At 34.2% G+C, this 26,789-nt stretch overlaps 2 protein-coding genes across 6 annotated transcripts; one reads left to right on the top strand and one right to left on the bottom strand.

Moving 5' to 3' along the window:
* Positions 1-991: 991 nt before the first annotated feature.
* On the top strand, positions 992-10,741 carry LOC105224300 (putative ATP-dependent RNA helicase SoYb). 4 transcript variants are annotated; one of them, XR_007422593.1, is made up of 11 exons: positions 992-2,498; positions 2,556-2,705; positions 2,855-3,052; positions 3,114-3,299; positions 3,401-3,460; positions 3,795-3,860; positions 3,934-4,301; positions 4,988-6,425; positions 6,496-6,999; positions 7,073-8,160; positions 8,650-8,787. XR_007422593.1 is itself a non-coding variant. In XM_049455037.1 (11 exons), the coding sequence occupies exons 1-11, from the start codon at positions 1,185-1,187 to the stop codon at positions 10,354-10,356; spliced, it is 6,933 nt and encodes a 2,310-aa protein (XP_049310994.1). In that variant the 5' UTR covers positions 992-1,184; the 3' UTR covers positions 10,357-10,741. The 4 variants fall into 4 exon arrangements, 3 of the variants coding, with proteins under 3 accessions (XP_049310994.1, XP_049310996.1, XP_011200651.2); XM_049455037.1 differs by having other exon boundaries at positions 7,073-8,014; positions 8,650-10,741; XM_049455039.1 differs by having other exon boundaries at positions 7,073-8,093.
* Positions 10,742-12,583: 1,842 nt separating this feature from the next.
* LOC105224299 (DENN domain-containing protein Crag) lies at positions 12,584-25,854 on the bottom strand. Of its 2 annotated transcripts, XM_049455040.1 has the most exons (16): positions 25,524-25,854; positions 24,655-24,959; positions 24,047-24,593; positions 23,837-23,987; positions 23,567-23,668; positions 23,334-23,503; positions 23,063-23,276; positions 22,824-22,979; positions 22,229-22,631; positions 20,864-22,166; positions 20,507-20,803; positions 19,464-19,544; positions 16,857-17,226; positions 15,751-16,167; positions 15,503-15,681; positions 12,584-15,436 (listed from the first exon to the last, which is right to left on the bottom strand). In XM_049455040.1, the coding sequence occupies exons 2-16, from the start codon at positions 24,953-24,955 to the stop codon at positions 15,118-15,120; spliced, it is 5,010 nt and encodes a 1,669-aa protein (XP_049310997.1). In that variant the 5' UTR covers positions 24,956-24,959; positions 25,524-25,854; the 3' UTR covers positions 12,584-15,117. The 2 variants fall into 2 exon arrangements, with proteins under 2 accessions (XP_049310997.1, XP_049310998.1); XM_049455041.1 differs by lacking the exon at positions 19,464-19,544.
* Between the last annotated feature and the right edge of the window lie 935 nt (positions 25,855-26,789).

The raw sequence follows: 26,789 nt of genomic DNA, 5'->3' as shown, positions 1-26,789 counted from the left end.
ATTCCAAGTTAACATTTGCCTAGACAAAATCACATAAACATATATACATATGTACATACATACATATCTGCACATATAGTGCAAAATTGTTTATTTTTTAATTTTTTGCTCGAAAAATGTAAATCTGAAATTAATAAAATAGATCAAGTGCACATTGCCAAAACACATATCCGACATATTGTTGTACATAAGTATGTATATTGCACATATGTTTGTCTGTTTGTATGTACTATTTCACATATGACGCCTTTAAACATCTGAGATTTTACACCTCTACTTACAAAGAATCGTGTAAAATGTTATTATTTCAAATTGCATGGAATGTATTAGTTAAGGCATCATTAGTAATGCGTAAAATGGAGGTCTGGTTTTTATTGTTGTATTCTGAAATAGTGTTGCTAACACTCACTAAGCACTTTTTTCAAATTCAACTGGCCATTGAGGGCCAATTGAGAGTAATTTCATACGTTGAAGTAGAGAGAGTGAGAAAACGGCAAGAAATTGTGTGGTTCACTGTACTGAAAAACAGCTGATCTTGTCAAATTCTTAGTTCAAACAATAACAGCTGATCCTGTCAAATTATTAGTTCATACTTCTCTAAGTTTTCAATACTCATGTTTAGCTCTTTTAGTTGATGGCTGTTGTGAATATGATTTAATATTTGCGATCTTTCAACACCTAATGCCAATATTAAACTCAGTCCCTAAATATTATTATTTAGTAACTCTAGTTTATTATTTATTATTATTAGTATTTAACAAATTTCATCGAATCATTATTTCATCATTAAAAACTACATTTGAGTACAGTTATTTGTGATTTCAAAATATTTTACTATCCACTTATTTATTTATTGCAATTTTACTCACCATTTTCTCTTTAATTATGTACTAAATACTAACTTTTTCTCAACAAGTACTATTGAAGTCTATACACACACTAAGTGTACTAAATATCGATAATTATCGAAATATTTGAAATAAATCGATTTGTGAGCGGCATGTCTAGCCTGCGTTATTGCATTTTTAGAAGCTGTGCAATAAATCCTTTCTTTGTGTTTTTGGTAACGGTATTTGAAGAATTAGTTTCTATAATCAAGTGCAGTGAAATTATTTGCTAAAAATCATTATTTTCTGATGAAGTGCATAAAAGCATAGAGTTCTTCGTGTGGCAAATAATACAAGATGACTACGGAAAAGGATAAACATGTCTCTGTGACGCACTTCATTAATCCGCAACTTTTTTGGTTTCACGAGATTTGTGTACCAAATCCGGCTTATCACGAAATTAAAGAGCTGGAAGAGCAGCTTGAACAATATTATAAAACACACCAACCATGGACGCAAGCGATACGTAAGCCGACAGTTGATATGCTGGTAGCTGTAAAATTCCTATCCTGGCACAAAATGATAAGAGCACGTGTTGAACATATTGCGAATTTCAGTAAAAATACGCAAGGTGGTGAATATATTATGTGGGCCATTGATTATGGCTTTCCATTTCAAACAAAATCTGAACAAATATTTCGTTTGCCTGATAAGTTATCACGTCCAGTGGCGCATATACAACGTGGTGGTTTGGCATACTTAACACCAGCCGAAACGGACTTTGATTTTCGTATGAGTTGTGCCGTGACAAAAGCCAAAGAGAATTGGAGTCAACGTGCATGTGAATTGGTGGATAAGTTATTGAATGAATCAGAATCGGTGGTATTTATTGAGAAATTCCAGCACGACGCACATTTTTGGGGCGATCTAATAGTGACCACGCATTTGGGCTATAAATGTAATGTGCGTGATTATTTAATTGGCATAAGTCTGGCTTTAGATGCCGGTCCGAGTTTTCGTGAAACATGTGCAAATTTGAAAGCCACCAAAATTTTGCCATGGATGACAAATAGTGGTAACAGTAAATTTAGTGCAAATAAAGGATTTTTGTGCGAAGGTATCGGACGCGATGATAAAAAGCTGCAACAATCAATTAACACCGATTTGGATGATTATGCAAAGAAAAAAGTAGAAGATTGGTGTGCTAGAAATGAGATAGCTAATCTTCAAGAAACCGCAGATTTCGAAGAGGACTTATTACTGGACAGCGTCAAATTCGACGATTCAGTATCGAACAAAGATTTTGAAGTACGCAAGCTAAACAGTGTTGAGACTGTGGAAATCACTAAAGAAAGTAAAAATGCTGCTGAATGCGAAAAACTACTGAGCGACGACGAATCCGTCAATTCTATAAATAATTGTGAAATAAATGAACAGAAACTTGGCATGGCGGGTGCATTGACCAAATCACTAGAGCTGAAGTATAGTAAACAGCAATTGCCGCCAGAACCAAAAAGTATTGATTTTGATGTTTCCCTTGATTCCGAAAAGGAATCTTTGAAAGAAAATGTGCCGCATGGCAAGGAAAAGCTGCTAAATGGTGTGGAATCGTTAGCATCCACGAGAAGCGCAGTTTCGAGGAAACAAAAGTTGCTGGAAAAACGCAAACAGGTAATTAATTTTAGTTTTAAAAAGTTTGTTGTTAAATACACAGTAATTTCTGCACAGATAAGCAACAAACAAACTGATGAATCTATTATAACCGACAAGCTGCAAGAGTTATCGCTAAAACCTGAAACTACCAAGAAGAATAACAACCTTATAGAGTTAACATCCAACGCAAGCACTACGGTGGAGTCTGATATTGACAAGCCTGTGGTATGTAAAAATTAAATTAGTTGTTAGCAGCGTGATTTAAATTTTTTTATTTTGCAAACCAAAAAGTGAGATTTTCAAGCCTAAAATTTTGAATAACAATACTTCCAACCTTTTTTTTAATATTATTTATATTTTCCTTTATTTTGAAGCGCAAAACTATTACTGAGAGTAGCGAAACCAGCGTGGTTTCAACAAATGTAACCAGTACTCGCGCAAAACGCCATCTACTCAATCGCCAACGTGCATCGATCAAGCAGGAAGAAACCACCACTGACAGCACATCTACCAATGAACTTACACCACAAGCAACAACTGTCTCCTCCAAACGTATGGAATACTTACGAAAGGTATTTCAATGAACTTTTTAGCTAAGTAATGTAGTGATAAGAAAATATAAATTTTTCGCAGCAACGTTTAGAGAAGCTTAAAACGGAAAAGCATGAAGAAGCCAAACAAGAGTGTGCTACAGAAGAACCCATTTGCAAAACTCAAGACCAAGCACAATCGAGTGAGGTGGTTGAAAAGAGCACAGCGCCAACTGCTCCCGCTAAGTCCAGTGCGCATTTTAGTCGCTTGTTAAACTTGCGCAAAAAGGTAACGCTCGAAAGTATTCAACAGTCAGGCTAATTTGTATGACTTAAAAAATAACCTTAAAATTAGTACATACATATATAAAAATAATGCATTTTGTGCAGCATAGCGAGCCACAGCAACCAAAACCAGTTATTAAACGCGCATTTTTACCCAGTAAAAAGGTAAATGAAAAGCGTTTGATAATAGTAAATATTAAAAATCACGCTTATTGTGAATTGCACCAACATACACATAGAATAGATTATCCTTAATATTTTTTTTTCATAAATACTCACAGCTGTTAAAATAATATTGGAAATGCAATATATATCTTTTTTAAACAACACGCATGTAATACATAAATTTATATGAATTAATTCAAATAAACATACATACAAATATGTATATGGCTATGTATTTATTAAATTTAAATATCGGCTGTAACTGATTTTATACTGGAGTAGTCTATAACTTAACGATATACTAGGGTAAAAGAAATGAAACGATCTATTTCAGGTTAAGGATGTAAAGCCAGACGCATATTTCGAATTAACCCAACCACGTTTACGTCCGGCTACTGAGGTGCGTATACAATTTCTGGAAAATATATTTCGGCGTAGCTAAAATTTTATTTTTTTCTATGCACATTCTGAAGACCTTAAAAGAGAGCACCACCTTCCATGGTTTACGCATGATACCGGCCGGTTTTGATATAACCAATTTAAATCATTATAAAGACGAGAAAAATCATTGGCATCGCAAGGCAACTACGCGCTTTGATCACGTGCCACACGACCTAGATGTTGTAACAATGGAAAAGAAAGAGACGCAACAACACAAGAATGCTGATAGTGCTGGATCCAAAGCAGTTGAAAATGCAGCAAGCACAGCAAAGCATGCTAATATTTTAGATACCACAGTGCCAGAGTTAAGTGAAGACCCCATAGATTTTAGCATAATTTCGGAGGCCAAAAGCAAGGATTCTACTACGCCAGAGGAGCTGTCACCCTACAGCAGTAGCAAGTAAGTGGTAAAGATAATTTTAATTTCTATGTTTTTATACCCTAAACAAGTTGTATTAGATTTGTCACGAAGCTTATAACACACAGAAGGTAGCATCGGATATCGTATAAAACCAATAAAGCTTTGTTTGTCTGTATAAACGTGTGCTAGTCCCACAGTTTTTGAGTTACCGCTCCGAAATTTCGCACACGTTTCTTTCTCCCAAAGATGCAGTTAATTTGTCGGCATTGCTGATAACGGACCACTATAGCATATAGTTGCCATACAAACTGACCGATCAAAATCAAATACTTGTATGGAAACCTTTTTATTTTATAAGCTATCCTTCCGCGATTTGGCATAGGTTAACATCTAAGGTAACGGCACATTTTCCGAACAAATTGTTCAGATCGTACGACTATAGCATGTAGTTACCATATAAACCGACCTATCAAAACCAAGTTTTAGTATGGAGAACTTTTTTATTTGCCGAGATATCTTCACAAAATTCGACATTTATTTTTATCCAAGGTAGTGCTATAATCGCCGAACAAATTATTCACATCCAACCACCTTAGCAAATAACTACCAAACAAACTGAAAGATCAAAATCAAGTTCTTGCATATAAACTTTTGTATTTGTGATGAGTGCTACTGAAGTTACTGTTTTTTCTTGTTAACTTTTCACAAATCACTTTTATTTCAAGCTCACCTGCACCAAAAAAATATGGACGCTATCGCTCGTTGAAATCGCCCGCTACACAAATGAATAAAATCGACGAAATACTACGTTCCGCCTATAATGAAAAAGCCGGCGGTAATATTGACATACTAGACTTGGACAATCTAAATTCTAGCGCCTGCAAGGATGACTCGGACAACACGGATCTATATTCGGCCGATGATGGTACAAACGGCACCACTACAACCGACAACGAAGATATTGAATTGGAACATAACTCTACTTCCAATAAACGTTCACTTATTCGAAATCGCCTGCTAAATAAGTTAGCAGCACAACAGGAACATTTGAAAAAGATCGAAGACAAATTGACCAACGAATTGAATACACCAAAACCCGAAACATTTCGCATACACTTGCCAGAAGTGAAGGAGCTGCGCGTTGTAGAGGGTGAACACAAGTTGAAAACCAAATTTATTGACCACTTGGTGTTAGCGCATTCGAATGTACCGCTAACGGCGCTCACCAGCATAACGGAGGCATTCTTTTTGAAGGAAATACACGACGAAATGGAAAATATGCGCGTAACAAAATTATATCGCATACAGGCTTACGCCTGGCCACACTTGCTACGCGGTAATTCAATGTTCGTCGTAAATCCACACAAATCGGGCAAAACATGGAGTTATTTGCCGGCCATTTGTAGTCTCGTTGCTTATCGCATACAAAGTTGTCGCATTGCCGAGACTTTCGGACCGGTCGCCATCATATTGCTACCGACCTCCGCACACGTCGAAGTTGTGCATAATTATTGCAAGCGTTTACTATTAGGCGTACGTCCGGCAGTAACCACGGTTGCTTCGTATGGCGTACGGAATGCGAATGATGCTAAAATACAATTGCTCAATAGTTGTGGCATATTGGTGGCAACACCGGCTAGTTTGCTGCGTTTGTTGCGTGATAATGAGAAGGAACCGCTGATTGATATGGAGCGGTTGAAGCATTTGGTTATCGATGATTTAGACTTAATGCTCTCACGTTCGCAGAACGATATCGAATTAGTATTGAAGACCTTATTTAAACTATCCAAACGCAGTAAGGACACTACACTGCCTTGGCAACTGGTGGTTACATCACGCGATTGGGATTCCCTGCTTGTGGCGCTTATGCGTAAGTCAAATCAACCACTACTTTTGATTGGTGATTTTCTCGAAGCCGCCGTTTATGGCAGAGTCATGATATCCATCAAGCTATGCCCGAGCGAGCGCAAAATAACCACAATTTTGGAATTCATCGAGCAGTATTCGCTCGAAAACGAACGCATACTGGTGCTGTGCAACAGCGATGACGATGTCTATGAGGTTGTGGACGGGCTAACCACTTCGGCGCATGTCTGCATTGCCTACGACAATCACGCGTCAGCAGATGTGCGCACAATAATCGAGGAGTGGCGCAAGAAGAAGGTATTAAATACAATTTCAAAATTTGGATAGAAAAAATTTTTAGCACAATATTTTTTAATTTCATTTTTAGGTTATGTCATCACGCATACTAGTGTGCGCCGACTCCTCCTTTCCGGAGCTGCAAATACAGAATGTCTCACATGTCATACACTATTCAATGCCCACATCTTGGACCAAATTCACAGCGCGTTTTTCCGCTTTAGCTCAGACCTATGACAACTATGTGAGCACGAATTTCGAAACTCCCACTGGCTTGGACCGCCCCACAGCGCGCTCACTAATACTGCTCGATGAGGAGAATAGCATACAATTACCGCGTTTAATGGATTTTATGAAGAAGCACGATCAATTGAAATTTATACACGCCGACATTTTAGCCGTATCCAAACGTGTTTTGGTCGAACGCGAGGAGGCGCGCATACTACAAGGCACACGCATGTGTCCTTTTGTCTTGGAGTTCGGGGAATGTGATGAACCGCGTTGTGAATTTCGACATAACCTCACACGTTTCGATGCGGTTGCCAAAAAGGATAATATACCGACCAATGGCGATTTGCGTATACTCATACTGAAGGTATACCTCGCTGAGCAACAGTTAATATGTGTGTAAATTAAAAAAAATATTTATATATTTCCCATTTTTGCAGGTCTTTTCACCCACCCACTACGCTGCACGTCTCCTACAACAACGTACACCCAACTCTAATAAATGGCAGGATATTCGACGCTCGCCGGAAGTCTGCAATTTCAGCATGCAATTGAATTTGCATTATATGAAGCAGGAAAATTGGAATCTGCTATGGCCGCTACACATCGGTGATTTGTGCATCTACAAATACGCTGATACATATCAACGTGCGCGTATACTTGAGTTGCCTGATGTACCAAACACTGCTATTATTAAGGTGATAAAGCTTACGCTCAAGCTGATCGATGAGGGCAGCATTATATCGAGCGTTAAATCGGATGAACTCTATGTATGTGCTGACAAATTCAAAGATTTTCCCGCACAAGCCATAAATATACGCCTAACGGGAGTCGTTCCATTCGATAACGAACGCACTTGGGACACTAAGGCCACTAAAACGGTGCAGAAATGGATTATGACCGATATAAAGCAGAATGAATGTGTGCATGTGAGCATTAACTTCACGTTAATTGATACCATTTGGGTGAACAATGTGATTGTGATGGAGCAACTCGAACAAGTGGGCCAATATGTGTACCGTGTGAACTTGAAACGCTCATTGATGGAGAAAAATATAGCCGATGTGGGTGATAGTAAGAAACAGGGTATACGCGAAATAGCTGAGGAGTTGGGATTGCTTGCGTATGGCGACGAATCAGACATGCTCAGTGACTCTGAGGGTGAATTTAAAAGCTTCAGTGAGAACGACACAAGTAATCTTATGAAATTCTCCTCGAACGATAACACCGCCGAAAGTGAGAAGCTGCAGCAGGTGGAGAGGCATACAGCAGAAACGCAAGAAGTGGCGGAATCACATTCGCTAATAAAAATCGATGACGACAATGATAATGTGGAAGATTGGGATGCGCAGCTGAATGATAATGCTAATAACGCTAAAGAGGTTAGTGTGCAACCATTGAAATTTAGCAAACGTGTGCTGCGGCTTCGGCAACGTAGGAGTTTACTCAATCACATGTGATGTACTTAACATTTTATTTGCTAAGAATAATACAACACAATAACAGAGTGACACAGTCGAAATAACGGGTATGCATCAATACACAAATTAATACATATAAACATACATATGTACATAGCATACAGAGTTACAAAAATGCATTTGAAGTAATATTCCGTTTTTTTTTTAAGAAATAAAAATGAAGTTTAATTCCAAAAATCGCATTTAATGTAAAAAATTAAACAACAAAAAAATTTAATTTAATTTTCGTATTAAAGAATTAATTCTCAAATTTTAATACACATTTTTTTTTAATTGAATGAGAAATGAGATTACAAAAAAAGTTAGTGTTATATAAAAATAATTATATCAAATAACTGAAAGATATTTAATATGAGTAAAATATATAAAGTAATCCATAAATCGCTTTAGCAAACTGTTTCTTCAACAATTTTATTCATAATTTTTGCTTAAACCAAAACCAAACAAAACCCATCCATTTGGAATTTTCGACTGTGAAGCCTACAACCATAACCACACATTTGAAGCACACTCGACTAATACACTGCATTTTCCAGATTTATCTACCACTACAAGCAACAATTAAAATCGAAGCAGACGTAGACCCCACAATAACAACACGGGAGACAAAAGCGGACGACAAAATTATTTCAACGGACATACGAACCTCTAAAACTGGTAAGGAAGCGTGGCTGGAATTGCCTTTAGAGCAAATTGTAAAAGTGGAAATCGGCAGCGAAGACGAAAACGGCAATTGGAGCGATATTTACCTGCAACACATCGATAGCGAACTATTGGATAAATTCGATGAACTGCTACTGCTAATTAATAAACACATTGCTAAATTGAAACGCAACCCGGCAATGCCCTTCCCCGCCTCATGGTTCAAACCAATGCAGAATTGTATAATACATTATGATGACCGTTATTTACGTGCCAAATTGTATGGCATCTTCAGCAATAAGTCAACAGCTAATGGCGCGCCATCAACAATTTACCGTTTCTTTTTGTGTGATTACGCATGTTTCGTAATGGCTAATTCGGATGAGTTGTACAAAGATTTCTTATATCCTACCATCCAGGAAATTGTGGAATTCACGCCATATCAAGCCATACACTGCCGGCTAGCTGGCATACATTTCAATAAATTCGCAAAACGCTATAAAGTCACCAAAGATTATCTTTTCGCTTATGCTGTGAAAGCGAGTGGCTGTGCATTAACGTCAACTATCGCCGATTTCAATATAAATTCCTATGAAATACTGTTGTATGAGAATGAAACGGAAGAAAATTTGCAAACGATAGAATTGTTCAATAATAAATTGGTAGAAAATGGTGTTGCCACTGTGGATGAGTCAGCCAAAGACCTTCTGGAAAAGCATGAAGAAGTGCCTAAGACGCCTAAGGATTTGTGTACTTTTGATGAGCTGCTACAATGCATACAACGTTCCTTTGAGTTAGAAATGTGTGAGTTAAATGACGCGAGCACTATAACGCCGCTACAGGGAATTGAACCGCCTTTACAAGAGGTGACGGAAAGTGTTGACAAGCTATCACCGAGCCCTAACAAACCGCTCGGTTATAAAAAATTAAAATCAAAATCCACACCGAACTCAAGCGGCAATGAAGAAGAGCCATTACTAACGTCCAGCAAAACAACAAGCAGCAGCGATAACAGTCGTGCACTCAACGCAACCTCGACTACCTTGGACACAACATCGTCGTCCACAAACTCTTTGCCGCCCCCACCTGCTCTACAGGCGAAACACAAACGTCCGCAACTCTCCTGGTACGATACAGACTGTTTCATTTATCTCGTCATACATGCGCCCGATGTTGTTGACTATTATCTCGAAGTTGCAGCAGATACATTGATATTCGCTGCCAATATACAAGATGTGCCACATGCATTAGTGCTCAATTTACTTGGTATAGTTGAGCCTTCCTTAGTTTCGCATGAAATACGCGGTCTAAATGTGGTAGTGCGCTTGGTTAAGGGTGTTTTTATGAAATGGCCACGTTTGTTGCAACAAACTATGCGTTATCCTTGGCTTACGTACAACTTGAATGCGTTAGATTTGGCAGAAGTGGAGAAGTTGCTGCCACAACAGCAATTGGAAATGATACTACAAAAGACAGCAGCACTAAACCACAATGACAGTAGTAGCGATGAGGATTCTGATGACGAGCGCAATTTATTCCAAACATATACGCCCATAGTTAATAGTGAAGACCTACACGATCCCACTCTGGAATTGCTTTGAGAGCGGGTGTCTGTTAATTTCAAACCATATAAATATGGTTGTTTATTTGTTGGCCTAGGGGTGACTTTAATCGCGCTCAAATGGCACACGTTGCACTTGCCTACATTTTAAACATTTAACATGTATTATTTATAATTTACTTATTACTCACTTAACAATATTAAATTTTTATTTGAAATTTCGAAAACATTTCATTTTAGAACTCATACACAATTGAATATTATAGTTTGAAATAAATTTTTGCTGCGTAGTTTTAAAGTTAATATATATTTATATGCATATGCATATATGTATGTATATGCCACATAAAATGTTAGAATATAGAATTTAAGTGCTTTTGAATTACCAAAAACTGTAATACTATAAATAAATTCTTTGAAAGTGATTATTTTTATATCAATAACTTTTGTGCGTTGCAATTACTTATTCGAAATTGTTGTTGTGTTAATAGCACACAAAGCTAGAGAGCTAGAGACTCATTGGAGATTCTTTGCTGCACCGCTATGGTAGGAAAAACATATTACAATGTTGGAAAAACTATATGACGCAGTTTTTCTGAGTTCTGTTCAACTCAATCAATTGATATTTCAAAAAATTTTATATAGTCGTGACAGTGAAAAAGAGCAATTTCGATTATTTCGTACATTCGGACGAGTTTAAGTTTATATCAAGCTATGCTTTTATTTTTTTATAAGAAATTTTTAAATTTTTTGTTGGTTGAATAGCTTATTAGTTTCACTTTTCAACGGAGAATAACAAGTTGATAAGCATCATACGATTTCTAGCTTATGTTTACCTACAAACTACCTATTAACTATTTGCTATTTCTGTATGACATATTTAAATAATAATAATTTTTAAATTTGCACTTACCAATGAGTTGCTTGTATTTTACATCAAAGTTGCGTTTGCTTTCACGTTTGTAAACTTATTCCACACTCCACACACATACACAATCACACTTTTTCATTTATAAAAATAATCACACTTTTTTCATTCATAATAATAATCACTAAACACTGTTAATCACTACACTATTATAGACAAAGCACATATGTATGTAAGCATAACATTTTATTCTGCGGTTGCCTTTTTGGTTATGTCTTTTTTGTAAGATATTTATATTATCCACCAAGAAAAAAAAAAACAGTACAAATATTCTTAAGAAACAATAAATAATTGCCTTCTTAGGTTTTAAGCAACTATTCCTCTGTACTTTAAGTACTTAATTTCGAGGTTACTTTTTGGTTATGAATTTTGTAGAAATCCATTATTTTTTCGCCAAGAAAAAAGGATCCCAACACTTTACTTAATTTTGTAAATCAAGTGTTTAAATTAAACTATTAAGCAACTTTTTACTCTTATTTGTGAGCATTTTACCTACAAGTTCCTTTGATTATGGCTTTGCAATAATTGCTTTCTTTATTTCGCGCACAGCACAATCAAATTTCAACATCCGCAATTTAACCTGTTCGCCGGCCAACTGTTGAAGTTTTCGGTGAAATAATGGCATCAAAATGTCAGATGTTAACTTCCGTTATTTTAACTTTCCAGTTGCTGCTTTTCCAATTAATTCGATGTTTTCTTTTGTTTTGATTATTTCATTCATTTTAGTTGGATAAATTAATAATAAAGTGTTAATTTGGAATTGGTAAATAATTAATGCAATAATGTTGCTATTTGTTTTGCTGTAACAGTATTAAAAACATCAAATACATATGTGTGTGACGTTTTACAGGGCGGTTATGTGTTTTGCTTTATCCGGTAACACCCTGTGCGAGATTTCCTTTGCGTATGCGTTTTTTATGTTTGCTTATTCAAAGTAAACATTTCCGTTTCTTGCGTAAACGATTTGATTTTTAACCGGGTCGCAAATATTTGCAAAATGGTGTGAGTTTCACTTGGCCCTAGCTAAAGTTCGAAAATTAATTGATTTAGGAGAAAATGGTATACAATAAATATAATTAAAATTTAAACAAAGAAGCTTAATTGATCCTCAAGATTTAGCAGCGTTGCAATACAATACTGCGGAAAACAACTGTTATTTATTATTTCGTTCAAATTTAAAATCATAAATAAATGGATGTATTGATTTGATTCGCAGTGCTCTAAATAATTTAAATAAATGTGAGACTTGTCTTTTGATTTCATACAAACGTTCCAGCGACTTCGGAAGTGCTTGTTTAGCAAATAAACCTTTTTACTCACCACATAATAATAGCACTAATTTTAAATTCTTGTATAGTGATAATTTTTATTTATTTTATGTAAACATATTTAGTTGTAAAACATTTCTAAAGGATATTCTTTCTGTTAATGTTGTAATATAAGTATGAACTTCTTGATTTCTTTTTTGTGTTTTGCTCATAAACGCTAACTTGGAGATACATACATACATACGTTGGTCATAATTTAATTTATTTTGTATAGTATACAATATTTTAAAACGAAATGATGTACGAACAAACGTAGTAGATAATATTATATATGTATGTAAGTTCGCAGTTCTCTTTGTCTGTATAAGATATTAAAATACATAATTATGCTTACAATAAGTAACAATAACTGAAGTTTTAGTTTGTTATTATTAATATTGTTCATTTGGTTGATTGATATTATTCATTTATTTATGTATTATTTGATTTTAGGATACTCAGCGCACACAAGTTCGATTTGCTAATTTAAGTAGTAAATTCTGTGTGAGTGCGTTCGTTTCGGCTGCTAGCTAAGTAGTGCGTGGTGCGTCCCATAATAAGGCAAATTACGAATGAACGGATTACGGGTATTTAGCGAGTGGCTGAGAGTGATATCAGTGCATTTCAAAAACACAAAAAAAAATACACTTAGTTTACATAATTATACATACATACATGCTACATACGAGTAGGTTTACGAAAAAGTACAAAATACCAAAATGAGCACGAAAGTGTATTGTCTCTAAAACTAACCTAAAATGATGCGTGGTTGCGTGGATGCTGCTGACGCCGACTTAACATTGCCATCAGTGGTAAGTGCTGATTAGGGCAGTCAATCTGCAGTATTAACGCTAGTTGTATAGGAAATGACGAAGTACAGAGTGCGCTTTAAAGCTAAGTTACGTGAAGGAATTTCTGTTTTTTTTTTTAGTTTTTTCATGCTTTTTAAGTACCATTACCGGAAATCGTACCAAAACCAGCTTTTATTTTTAGTTTATTTATTACTTCGTAATGTTTTTATTCGTTTACTAATATTAACATACATTCAAGCACGTTTGCATACACTTCACCTCACGAAAACGAAACTCGTTCGCTTACATATTTTCATTATTCTTTTTTTTTATTATTATCAATAAAAAAATGTGTAAACTATGGTGTAATCATGTTAAATTAAATTTAGTAGAAAAGAACGTGGGAAAATATTAACATTTCGAGCATTGAGCAATATAAAAAATTTTAACAAAATCATCAACAATTTTTTGTTGTAAAAATAATAAAAAAGGAACTGAAGAAATTTGAAATTCTTATTAAAATATATACCAAGAACAACAGTGTATATTTTTTAAGTTGAAAAAATTAATTTTTTAAGTTGTAAACTTAACTTTTTTAAGTTGAAAAATTAATTTTTTTAAGTTGACAATTTAAATTTTTTAGTAGTAAAATTGAATTAACAAACTAAGTACCCATTTAGAAAACAAATTCTGTTTTTCAACTTTTAAAATGTTTCGAACAAATTAAAGAGTTAAAGGCGATGACGAAAAAACACGAAAGTTAACTATATGCTACTGCCCGCAAAGAAAGTTGCTGGAAAAAAATTTGTAATATTCTATTTTAGAGCTTTCGAGACTGCAAACTAAATATTGCTGCATTATATTTTTAATAAAACGGTTTGTTAATAAAAAAACAAAATTGTGTCAATAAAAAGAAAAAAATTCTAATAAAAAATTAATAAAGCATTAATAAAAGAAAAAAAAAAAACAATAAAAAAAATAACAAAAAAAAAATTAAAAACAAAAACAAAAAAGTTAATAAAGAAATAAATAATAATAAAAAAATTAATATATAAATCTGTAATTGAAAAATTATTATAACTTAAAAAGCAGTTGTAAAAAAAATTTTAAATTTGTAATAATAATAAATTTGTTAATAAAAAAATAATAAAGTATTTTGTATTGTTTTGTATTTTAGCGAAAAAAATAGCTTTTCTTAGCTGATTTATACAGTTTCTATATTAATATAGCCTTTTCTAACACCCTGTTTTATGTTTAACATAAAAAGAAACACAGCGCTGCATAAAATAAAACGATAACGATAAGAAAAAAATGTCAAACTAATTTCAAGACCATAAAGTTGACAGATGAGTTCCGTTATAATTAATTATGTAAGTGGCATAATTTCATTCGCTAAACTATATTTTAAACTTTCAAAGTGTATTCCGGGCATTCATACACACACACATGCATACAAATTTATCAAACATAAGCCTGTAATGTTATTATGTACCGTCTTAAGATTGCCATTTCCGTTCGAAACCACAGCATCATCGTATATCTTACTTGTTTTTCACGTTATTATCATATCATAATTCAATTTACATTTTCATATTACACAACAGCACCTGCGCACGCTTCCGCTCGGTATACAAGTTGTAAAGTTTACCGTTTTATTTGTCAACTGCAGCATCGCTTAACGCTGCTGCCACGCCCCCTTCACGCGCATTGGTATTTGCCGTCTTCGCATTGTTGTTGTTGTTGTGGAAATCGTGCTGCATATAATTGATTTCACGTCAAGGAAGCAATAACGGTTTGAAGTAGGCGCGACAGAAGATGGTAGCCGCCGATGGTGGCAGATCTTGATTGCGATAGAACATTTTACATTCCTTTTCGGTCAACTTGTCGAAGATCGAAGCGTATTCGCGATGGAATGTGGCCAAGTCGACGTTGGAACGCCCGATGGCGGTGAGCGCCAAAAAGAGTATATCACGATAGATAGAGTGTGTGCGATTGACGCCGTTATTCTGCAACTTGTGGCGCTCATTCGCCAAGCGCTTGACGGGCGTTAGCAGATCATTACAGCGTATGGCTGAAATGATTTGCTGAATGACACTAAAATGAAAAGAGAAAATGTATAAATAAATAAATGAGTGTAAGAAAAATGGAAGAGCGAGTTACTTCTTATTCAAATGCGCCTGATCGGTGAGTAGCGCTTTCAGCAGCGGACTGGCTGGCTGATTTTGTTTATGCAGTATATACATGGGCGGACCGGCTTCGCTGTGTAGTCTTAAATTGTCCCAAAGGCATTGAATGCTGACAGTCTTCACTTTGCTTAGCGGATCGCACTCCTCATCAGACTGCAGATGAAGAAAAATAAATAAATTAGCAAAACAAAAAATAAATTGCAGCAATTATCATCTACTCACCGCCACGGGCAGACACAGCTCCGGCAAATGCGTTTTACTCTCAATACGTTCCATGATCCACAATAGATTCCAATAAATGATTGGATGCTCTTCCACGAAGCTTGGCTTCACCAGCGCAACATCACCCTCCTGTGTCAGTATATTTTCGAGCTCTTTACGCAAAACCAGCGGATTTAGATATGGAATTGTCAAGCTGTCTGATTGCTTGAGCGCCTTCAACGAGTCGTCCACCACAATTTGCACGCTCAGGAATGGCACGGTTAATTTATTACATGCATGGCAGGTTGTATTCAAGTTGGAATCCTCGGCCGACCAGCCGGACATAATCTCCTCGTCATAGAGTAATACCGAACAGTTGTGGCATTGCGAACACGAAGTGATTTGAATGAGTACATCACACTCGGGACGCTCCACGACCTGTGATTCAGCAATATTATGGATGAAAGAGAAATTTTAAATGTAAAAAAAATAGCAGTTGGTAATACAAAATTTTTATAAAAAATTAATAAAAAAAAATATAAAAAAATAAAACAATATATAAAAAAATAAGAAAGAAAAAACTATTTATAAAACAAAAAATTAAAAAATAAAATAAAATTTACGAAAAAAAATATTACAAACAGAATATTAAAAAAATTATAAAAATATTTAAAAAAAAATGGCGTAAAAAAAATTATAAAATAATTCAAAAAATGTTATAAAAAAATTATAAAAAAAAAATTTATAAAAATTTTGTAAAAACAAAATTAAAATTGAACCACTTAATAATAAAAAACAAAAATTTAATAAAAAAATAAAAAAAAAATTATTTAAAAAAAATAAAAAAATTATTTAAAAAAAAATAAAAATTAATTAAAAGTAAATAAAATTTTTTATAAAAATATAAAAAATATTTAATATTTAATTAAAAAAATTAATAAAAAAATATAAAATTTATTAATAAAAATAAAATTAAAAAAAAATATTTTATAAAAAAATAAAAAATTTACCAAAAAAAAATTTAAAAATTTCATTAAAATTTCATTAATTTTTTTTTTTATTATAAAAAAAATACAATAAAAATAGTCACAAATTCCTCAATACTTAATTTTAATTTTCCAACTCACATCCGCCAAAGGTGTATATAAATTTTCTGGCAGCACTGGAAATGCGCTCAAGTTCAACGCCGACGAATTTTCACCCAACGGCACTAAGTTGTTATAGCTCGACTTGCGTGACTCGCTCAGCCTGCCCCAGGGGTCCAAGTCGCTGGAGACACGTCGCATCTTCAATGTGCCATCCTCGTGTGCGATCATGTCCTCATCAGTCGCACCCTCGGCGTGTCCAACGCTACCGGGCGTCTTCACCGGCGTCGTTTGGGTCGAGAAGGCCCCTTTAATCTCATCGAATTTCCGTGTTAACGAATTGGCTGCGTACTTTATGCTACTCAGACTACCTTGAATGATCTCATTCGATTTTTTACTGGTTAAACTTGGACTGAAAGAATTTAGCAAGCGGTAAAATATTAAACATATTCGCTTTGCACGCACGAAGAACTACTTTAAAAGCGGAAATGTAACTTTGTAAGCAAATTTTGTTAAAGGTTTTATTTTTTTAGTGAATTAGTGCAGCAAGGGATTGTGTGATTTGGGTCTAAGGCCATATGTTGGTTAACAAGCAATAAAATAAATGTAATTAAAAATACAAAATAATTAAATAGTTGTAAAGAAGAATAAATGAAAATAATTTACAGTGTGTGCCGAATTTTAAAAAATATGATTTTTGAATTTTTTTCATATTTTTAGTGCAATATTATATACATAATTTAGGTATTGAAAATAACATTTTTCTATTTTTAAAAAAGTTTATTCTAAAGAGACTTCACAGGAAAAATAAAATTTTTCATAAAATAAAAATTGTTGAAAAAAATTTTAAAATAAAATTAAAAATATTAGAAAAATTTTAATAAGATAAAAAATATGTATTTTTTAGAAATTAAATACACATTTTGGAAAAAAGGGTATACAAAAATATTCTGAGAAATGAAAGTAAAAAAATTAGAAGAAAATTTAAATTTCGAAAAAAAGTTGGGTAAAAAGTTTTCAAATGATTAAATTTTGGAAAAAAAGTAAAAAAATTTTTGAAAATATAATTTTTTTGAAAAAAAGATTTAAAATATAAAGATTTTGAAAAAATTATAGTTTCGAAAAAAAATTTAAATTTAGAAAAAAAAAAATTAAAGTTTAAAAAAATTGAATTTTTGAAAACAAAACTGTTATTTTGAAATCAAAGACAAATTTTGAAAAATGAAAAAAGAAAATAATAGAGTACACTCGGATCTCGAAGTTCATAATTTCAATACTCCAAAAAACTAAAAAAAATGGAAAAATTATTTCAAAAATCAAGAATATGGTTTGAAAAAGTTATAACACCAATTTTTTTGAACCAGAAATGTCGAGAGCATATGAAAATAATGTCAATAGGTCAAAAAATAATAATTACAAAATTTGTATGAGAAAATTTATTTGGAAAGAAACTATTATAACAACTTTCAAAAAATGTCAATACTTTTTCATAATTTTCAAAATTTTTCGGTCGGACAAGACATTTAAATATCAAATCAAACTTGGGATTATATAAAAATTTAATAACAAAAAAAATAACCCTTAAAAAACTAAAAATTTAGAATTTCAAAATTAAAAAAAAAATATAAATTTTGAAATAAAAGATTTGAAATCATATTTGTTTTTGGAAAAAATTTGAAAAAAAATTGAAAAAAATTAAAAACTTTGCAAAAACATTTTAAAAATGTTAAAACAAATAAAATTTTTGAAGTAGAAAATAAAAATTTGAAAACAAATAGATTGCGAAAATAAATAAAATTTAAAGAAAAAATAAAAAATTTCAAAAAGTTCTAAACAAAAGTTTTTGAAACAAAATAAAATTTTAGAACTAAAAACTCAATATTTGAAAAAATATAATTTTTGAAAAAAAAAATTTTAAAAAAATAAATAAAAAAGTTAGAAGAAGAAAATTTACAAAAAAAATATTAAAATATTTTAAAACAAATAAAATTTTTGAAAAATAAAATTAATTAAAAAATTAAAAAAAAAATAAAAATTATGAAAATAAATAAAAAATTTTCTAAAAAAAAAATTAAAAAAAGTATCAAACAAAAATGTTTGAATGAAAAAATTAAATAAAAAAAAAAAAATATTTTTATAATAAAAAAAAAATTAAAAATAAATAAAAATTTGGAAAATAAACCAACAATTAAAAAAAAATAAGAACTTTGAAACAAAAGTTTTTGAAAAAAATAAAATAAAATTACAAAAAAAAATTCTGAAAAAAAATATTTATATAATTTAAAAGTACCCAACACCTCTTTGCACATAAATTTTCCATAATTAGTTATACAATAAACACAACTAAAACCATGGGGATCTAATTTGAAATCAACAAAGAGTTTTTGCACCCTGTTTTGGATCGAAAAAAGCCAAACTTAGAGAAAACCATCACCGAAAATACATTTGTATGTTTGTATGTATGTATGTGTTTGTGTAGAAAATTTAAAAAAAGGTGAATTTTTTAACAAAGCAGGTAAAGTAGGGTAGTGTGTGGCGCCGTAACCGAACGAAACAAAAGCACAAAACAGAACATAATATTGGAACAGAAACAACGGGACGCGCACACACCGCACAGCATAACTGTGACTTTGTGACGGTGGCACTTACCTTATATTCGAAATATTTTCTATAATAATGTTGGGCTTGAAACTGTCTTTCTTAAATGAGAATCGTGCAGGTGAATAACGTCTACGAAAACATGGTACAAATTTGTTTCATTAAAAAATTGGGGGAAGTGACAATTAAATAATAATAAAAATAATATAGCAACAAAAGTATACTTTGAAACATAGAGGTAATAAAATTAAAGAGCGCGCGCTAATAGCTTACAAAAAAAACTAAAATACATAAAAAAATTTTTAGTGGATTGCAAAAATAATATAAAATTTATTAAATTAAAAAATAAACAAAAAAATAAATCGAAAACAAAAATTTAAAAGAAAATTAATATAAAAAAGTAAAAAAAAAAACAATAAATTTAAAAAAGTAAAAAAATAAATAAATTTATAAAAAAAAAATTATAAAAAAAAATAAAAAAATAAAAAATTATAAAAAAATAATAATAAATTAAAAAAAATAATAATAAATTAAAACAAAAAATAATAATAAATTAAAATAAAAAATTAAAAATTAAATTAAAAAAGAAAATAAAAATTAAATTAAAAAAAAAAATAAAAATTAAATAAAAGAAAATAAAAATTAAATTAAAAAAGAAAATAAACATTAAATAAAAAAAATAAAAAATTAAATTAAAAAAAAAAATAAAAAAATTAAATTTAAAAAAAATTAATTTAAATAAAAAAAAAAAATAATAATTACAAAACATTAAATAAAAAAATTAATTTTAATTAAAAATAAAATTTGTTAAAATTTAAAAAATAGACAGTTGCATGCATAAGTTTGCGATAGCCACGAATTTTATTGCTCAAAAAAACAAAATAAATTAAATTATTTTATACTGATTTGTCTGTATGTATTTTGATTGTGTTCGCAGTTTTGGCACGGCAAACGAATTTTTCATAATATTTCACTGATCTACTAGCATATTGCTGAGGCTAAGCTAATTAGCGCTTTGCTACTTGGAAATCAAGCTACTCAAGTTTGTATGTATCATAAGTATTTATGTTTGTTGTTGTGCAAATAATAGTTACCCGATATTAAATTTAATGGATGAGCCGAAATTGGCTAAGCTCGAGGCGACGCTTGAGCCTGGCATTGTCTCCGAGCGCTGCATGCTCTTGTTCAAATGCGTCGATTCGTCGAAGGTCGCGCTACGCTGACCCTTGAATAATATCGGCTTGTCGGTATACATAGTGCTGTTATTTGCGCCAGCATTCGGTTGTTCGCCTGCTGGCTCTTTGGTGTTTGTGGGCGTAGTCTGATCTTGCAGCTCTTCATTCAAGGCGCCGAGCGGATCGTTTTGCGTGACCGGCGTACGCGGCGATATTCTATGGGACAACAAATAATTAAAAAAAAAATAAAATATATATAAAATCATGCGCGCTTACTTCGTTGGACTCTGCAAATTGTTGATTTCTTCGTGCTCCGCACTCATATCTGCGCTGCGCGCCACAAAGTCCAGCTCCTCTTGCGAGCTCGCGATTTCATGCTCCAGTTCGTGTTCTTTCAGCGCCGTTACATCGTCCGCTATGTACTCTTCGCCATCACCAATATTCATTATCTTATAGCGCGGCCCACTCGGCTCGCTCGGCAGCGATTGTTTGCGCTGCAATTTATCCAGCAGCTGCGCGTCGCCGCCAAAGCTCTCGGTTTTAGTCAATTGCAGCTTGCCGCCGGCGCCTACCACGCCCAAATCACAGCCCGGGCTGTGTGGACTGCTTGGTGTGTGTGGCGCGGATGTGCTCGTCGGCGCCGCGCTCTTATCGCCGACCGACTTTTCACCACTCACCTTACTCTCACCCGATATCAGCAGACCGGCAGTTGAACTGATCACATCGCCTGCTGGATCCTGCGCGCCCATTGCCATAGCCGATTGGCGCACAATACTGCCGAGTTTGCCGCGCAGCTTGTCGAATGCCGAGAAGTCCAGCAGTGTCGCGCTGTATGCGTGCGCGTCGCCAGCGCCGCGCTCCATATGCGACGACGTCGAGGAATCTAAGCTGGTGCGCGAAGTGCCATCCACCGTTTCCAGCGTGCTTAGATTGTTCTCACACGAAGCTGAGAGTGGTTTCTTGGCGGCATGACGTTTGCCAGCGCGTCGAAAATGTGCGGCGCCAAGCACCACGTTCTTAATGCGATTCCAACGCAACTGGCTGAGCGTCGTGCTGTCGCTGGGCCAATCCGACTCGAGCACGCAGCGATTGTAGAAGCCATAGGTGAGCGCGTTCGGTTGCACGCCCGAGCGCTTCATTAAATAGTGCAGGCGCACTGCTAAGACGGGCAAATTGTGTATGCCGCACAATTGCATCATGATGCGGTAGCAGAACTCATCACAGGTGATTTTCAGTTTGGATGCGCGCACCAGCATATCGTAGGCGGCGCGCAGTGTATCGTGCTCCTTGTTCGCCTGTCGCGTCTCATTCACCATGGACGGCAGTATGAGGAAGTAAATCGAGTAGCAGGTGGCTAGCAAATATTTGGACCACGCCTCCGGATGCATCTGACAGCGGCGCGCCATTTTTTGCGACAATTTGATCTCGTGCTTTGTGCGGCGCGCTATTGGTGAACCGGGCGCCAGCGAACCATTCAGCTGCTGTTGTAGAAAGTGGTTCAACGCAGTCTTCTTCGATGATTTCAAGAGGCTGGGATTCAGTGTGAAGTTGGCATAATTGTAAACAGCGCCGGAAGTATCTATTCGGAAGCGTAAATAATTTTTGAAATATATGTGAAGTGCAAAATTTACTAGTATCAACCTTGCTTGGGCCCCACGCTATCGGGTGGGAATATGTACTTCGTACGCTCGCTATTCTGCCCCGACTCCCAGTCAACCAAGCGCAAGTCGGATGGTGTGTCATCGTAGGCGCCCACTTTTTCCGCGCATTCGTCGAAAAATGTGAGGCCATGATCGCCATCGGAGACGAAGGAACGTTCCTCAATGAAACGTATAAACATTTGTGTTTTCATGAGTAGTTCGAAGAATTTCTGATGCGCCTTATCGCGCGATCGCAAGAACGCCTTCAACTGGAATAAGGCACTTGGATCTGTGGCGCCGACGGAGGGCGCCTTCGATATGGGCGTTAAGTAGTCACGATAGCCGCGCAAAATCGATGCCATAAAGAGTAGAAAGGCCTCCTGTATTCGTTGTTCGAGATCTTGCTGAAAATAAAAGTGCAAGAATAAATAAATATTAATATCTACTTACTAATATTATATCGCTCAATGAAGTAAATAGTAAATTTTATCGAAAATGTTTGCAATTTATGTTATCAGTTATCAATATATATATATATATATATATAAAAGTAAGTAAAGTCGAAGTAATTATTTTAAATGCGACAGATAAGATACCTCACGCTTTCGTTTTCTTAGATCCCTATCAAGGCTATTTGTTGATTCGATGTGTGTGGCTTTTAGAACTTCCAATTCGTTGAGTGTTTGTCGCAAAATACGCGCAGCACGTTTAGGCAATAATTTTATCGTCAAATGCTTTTGTGATTCACACAACTGTAATGCAAAACAAATACATGGGGTAGATAAGAATATTATATATTTAACTACGTGGCCCACGTTTGTAGAATTTAACTTACGCTGATCGTATTTGTATCCAAGTCGATACAAGTCACATCTTGTGGCGGTTCATACAAATCGAAAAAACGTGAATCGACACCTATTAAATAAGGTAATGGCGCATGTAAGACCTCAGCCAAGCCAAGTGGACACAATGGTATGTACGGACATTGCCATTTGAAGGGGAATAGCAGCGAAACAATGGCCTCACCAACTGCAGTTAATGTGGCGGGTCTAAAATGTTTAAACTTGTATTAATATAAGCTTAAAAATAGTAGTTTAAATACATACCGTAAGGAGTGTATTAATATTTTTTGCTCCGTCAACGCCAAGAGCATTACATGCAGACAATTATCAGTACCCAAATTCTGCAGCAACATGTGGAACCCAGCACCGCTGCGTGGCAAGGGCGAGTCTTCTGGTTGCGTGAGCAATATGCGATCTTTCGGCTCGCTGGAAAGCTGTCATTACACAAAAAATGTGGTTTAATGATGAATTTAAAGTGATAAGTCATAAAAACTTACTTGCAAATGTATGCTAGGCGCTGGAAACTGCACTTCATCCAATAATTGCGTTACGTAACGCTCAATTGATACTGGTAAATCTACACCGTGCACGGCCAAGCGCTAAAAAATTGAAAAAGAAAAAATCAAATTCAATTTGGAATATTATATTTTAAATTAACTTATCAAAAACTTATTTAAAATATAAAATTCAATTAAAATTAATAAAACTTAATTTCAAATAAAAAAATTCAATTTATTAATCCAAAAGCATAATTTATATTTATTTACATGTAAGTAGCGCAGCCATCTGTCAAAAGTGTCACCAAAAGGATAGTGTGATAAAAGGCAAATAGATTTGATTATATGTAATGAATGCTGCTTCGCGAACACTTCATCCCAGCCCAATAATTCACGCTGTTTCTCATTTAATGCGGACTCACTAAAAAGAAAAAAATATTAACAATTTTGACAAAATAAATACACAACATTGCCACTTACTCAAAATCCTCATAGAATGTCAATGCAGAACCATACACCTTGTATGTGCCGTCATTAACTGTCAGCACAAAGGTACTAAACACAGGACTTGTGGGTTTACGCTTCTCGCCCTCTTTCACATGCGGCCAAGCCTCTAGCGATGCGCCCATTGGTAGACAAAATAACGGCACACTTGGGCAGAGATTTAATGGAAAGTCGTTATGATCGACAGTTGGATAACGTAGTAAAATTTCTGGCTGATAACTGATTAATTTCGGACGGTACATCGATTTTTTGTAGCATAAATACACATCACTGCCCATATAACCTCTATTGAGTGTTTTATAAATGAGACAGAATGCATGCGGTGGCCGTTCACCTTTACTTTGCACGATGACACATAAATCTGTGACGACAAGCTCGTTGCATGGCATATCGGGTCGTGCGCGGCGATAGGTGAGATAAATTTTCGAGGAAGAATTATTCACATTGGCTATGCGTCCACCCGGTGTTTCGGCGACGATTTCTGCGTCAGACATTATGCGTTCATGTCCATCATACAGCACACCTGCGATTAATTTTTTAATATCAGAAAAATATTAATTAGTTGAAAAATTTAATATATTTACCTATATCCACCAGAGGCGGTCGATCTTTGCCACGTTTATAATAAATATAACACTCAGTTGAACGCATAGAGCCATGATTGAGATTCGCAGGCAGTCCAGTGGGTGTTGTTTCCAACACCTCATAACCGTCGGGCACTTCTTCATCGAGTAACGGAAAATATACACCAATATCTGTTATAGGCTCAATGGTATTGGCAGCACGTAAATGCCCAGATTCGCTAAATATATTCTCCTGTAGCAATTGCGGTTGTTCTGGCATGCCAGCGACTACAAAATAGTCAGCAATCCGTTTCTCTTCCATTGCGCTGTAGATTATAAAATGTGTAAGAATAACAAAACTGATATCGGAATAAGTAACAATACAATGATTTTATATCTATAACAATTGCACTTTGTTTTCATTTGACGTTTTCATCGCCTTTGTTTTGGTCACTAACGAACACACAGCAACCACAATCCAATCAGATCTTGCTATGCCGTTCACAATAGTTGGCACAAAATGCATTCACTTGCAATTCGATGTTTATTGAGGCAATACACAGTTTTTTTTCTAGCACAACAACCTGTTCTGCCCACTTTAAGGAATCCTTCGATTTTACATTGAACAATATATATTTGTTAACGCCTTCCTTATTACTAGTTTTCTACAAGGAGCTGGTTTAAACAAGTTCGCCCTTGCAGCTTTGCACTGTCATATGAATCACCGCCCCGTCATTTCCTCTTCTAGTATTTCTACACTTACAGTCGGGGTCAAATTGCTATTAGCCTCATCGTAGGCCACCCGTTGAAAATGCGAATTTTACTTTGTGGCTCAGTTTACTTTTATTAACACACAATTCGTTTATGTATCGTTAAAAAACACAACTCACTTTAATTGATTTTGCTGGGTTTTGCAATTTATGATTCAATTTGCACATTAACCAGCCTGCTGCCTTTTACTTTTGCCTTGTACTCCTTTTTTCGTCGTGTGCTTCTAATAGAAAAATTTTCACAGCACTGCGTAAAATATGTCTTGGCCTTTTACACCAACATTGCTCACTTAAATACTGTTACAATTAATCACCAATGATAAATAAATGATTGAAAAATGAATATTTAAATATTCTAACGAAGAATAAAATTCAGAAATGCTTCACTATTGGAATTTATTTTCCTTTGCAAAATCCATTGGTTCGGTGACTGCCAAGTGAGTTGAGTGTTGCCAGCTGTAGCAATTCGTTTATGTCAAATAAAATATTTGACGTTTTAAGAAATATATTTGTAAGAAAAATATTTGTTATACATAAATTATAAATTTAATAACATTAGAAACAGCTACGAAATGGCATTTATTGATAAAATAATTGATATTAAATTGTAAAATAGTTATGACATATGTTGTAATCTTATAAGCTGTGGCAAGTCTAAAACGCGCAGCTGTCATTATATCAGTGTTGGTACAACAAGAAACTGTTATAAACTGTTCTAAACGTAATGTGTTTATGTTAGTGATAAAATTTGAAAACAATTTTTTTAAAAGGTAAGGCCCGCTTCGATATCTCAAAGAAAGGTCTTAAATTCACAATTTATTATGGGAGTGTGGAAAAAGTAATTTATTATCATTATAATACAAAATGACAGCTTCTGGGTCTTACTCTACCAATTGAAGAATGTTTTTCGGACCTTGAACTATACAATGAAAATCCGAGACCCACCTGACGCTCTAATTATAAAATTCTCTTTCCTCTACATTACATACATATATTTTTCGAAACTATATGAAACATTTCTTGAATATACATACATACATATGTACATACATATGTATGTAACTATCCTTATAAATGATTTCCGTTTTTTGGGAAATAGACACGACAGTTCAATTCCGTTATCCTGCAATAATTACCAAAATTTGAGGATTGGTTTTGCTTTTGGTTGCTGAGGTCCAACAGGTTGATTCATTTATTATCTAAGTTCTGGTCTAAACTGGACAAAATTTGATTTCTTACTCCTGTTTCTAGTTTTTTTATATCCTGAATAATAAATATTATATTTGTAGCACCTAGAACCTTATATCGTCTATAAAATGATTAGCGTGACGAAGTGAAACGATTGAGCTGTGTCCGTCTGTCTGTATATACCGGAACAAATCTTCC

Source organism: Bactrocera dorsalis, chromosome 4 (assembly GCF_023373825.1).
Source record: "Bactrocera dorsalis isolate Fly_Bdor chromosome 4, ASM2337382v1, whole genome shotgun sequence".
NCBI classification, from domain to species: domain Eukaryota; kingdom Metazoa; phylum Arthropoda; class Insecta; order Diptera; family Tephritidae; genus Bactrocera; species Bactrocera dorsalis.
The sequence above is the reverse complement of the archived record's forward strand: the minus strand, read 5'-3'. Positions and strand labels throughout refer to the sequence as shown.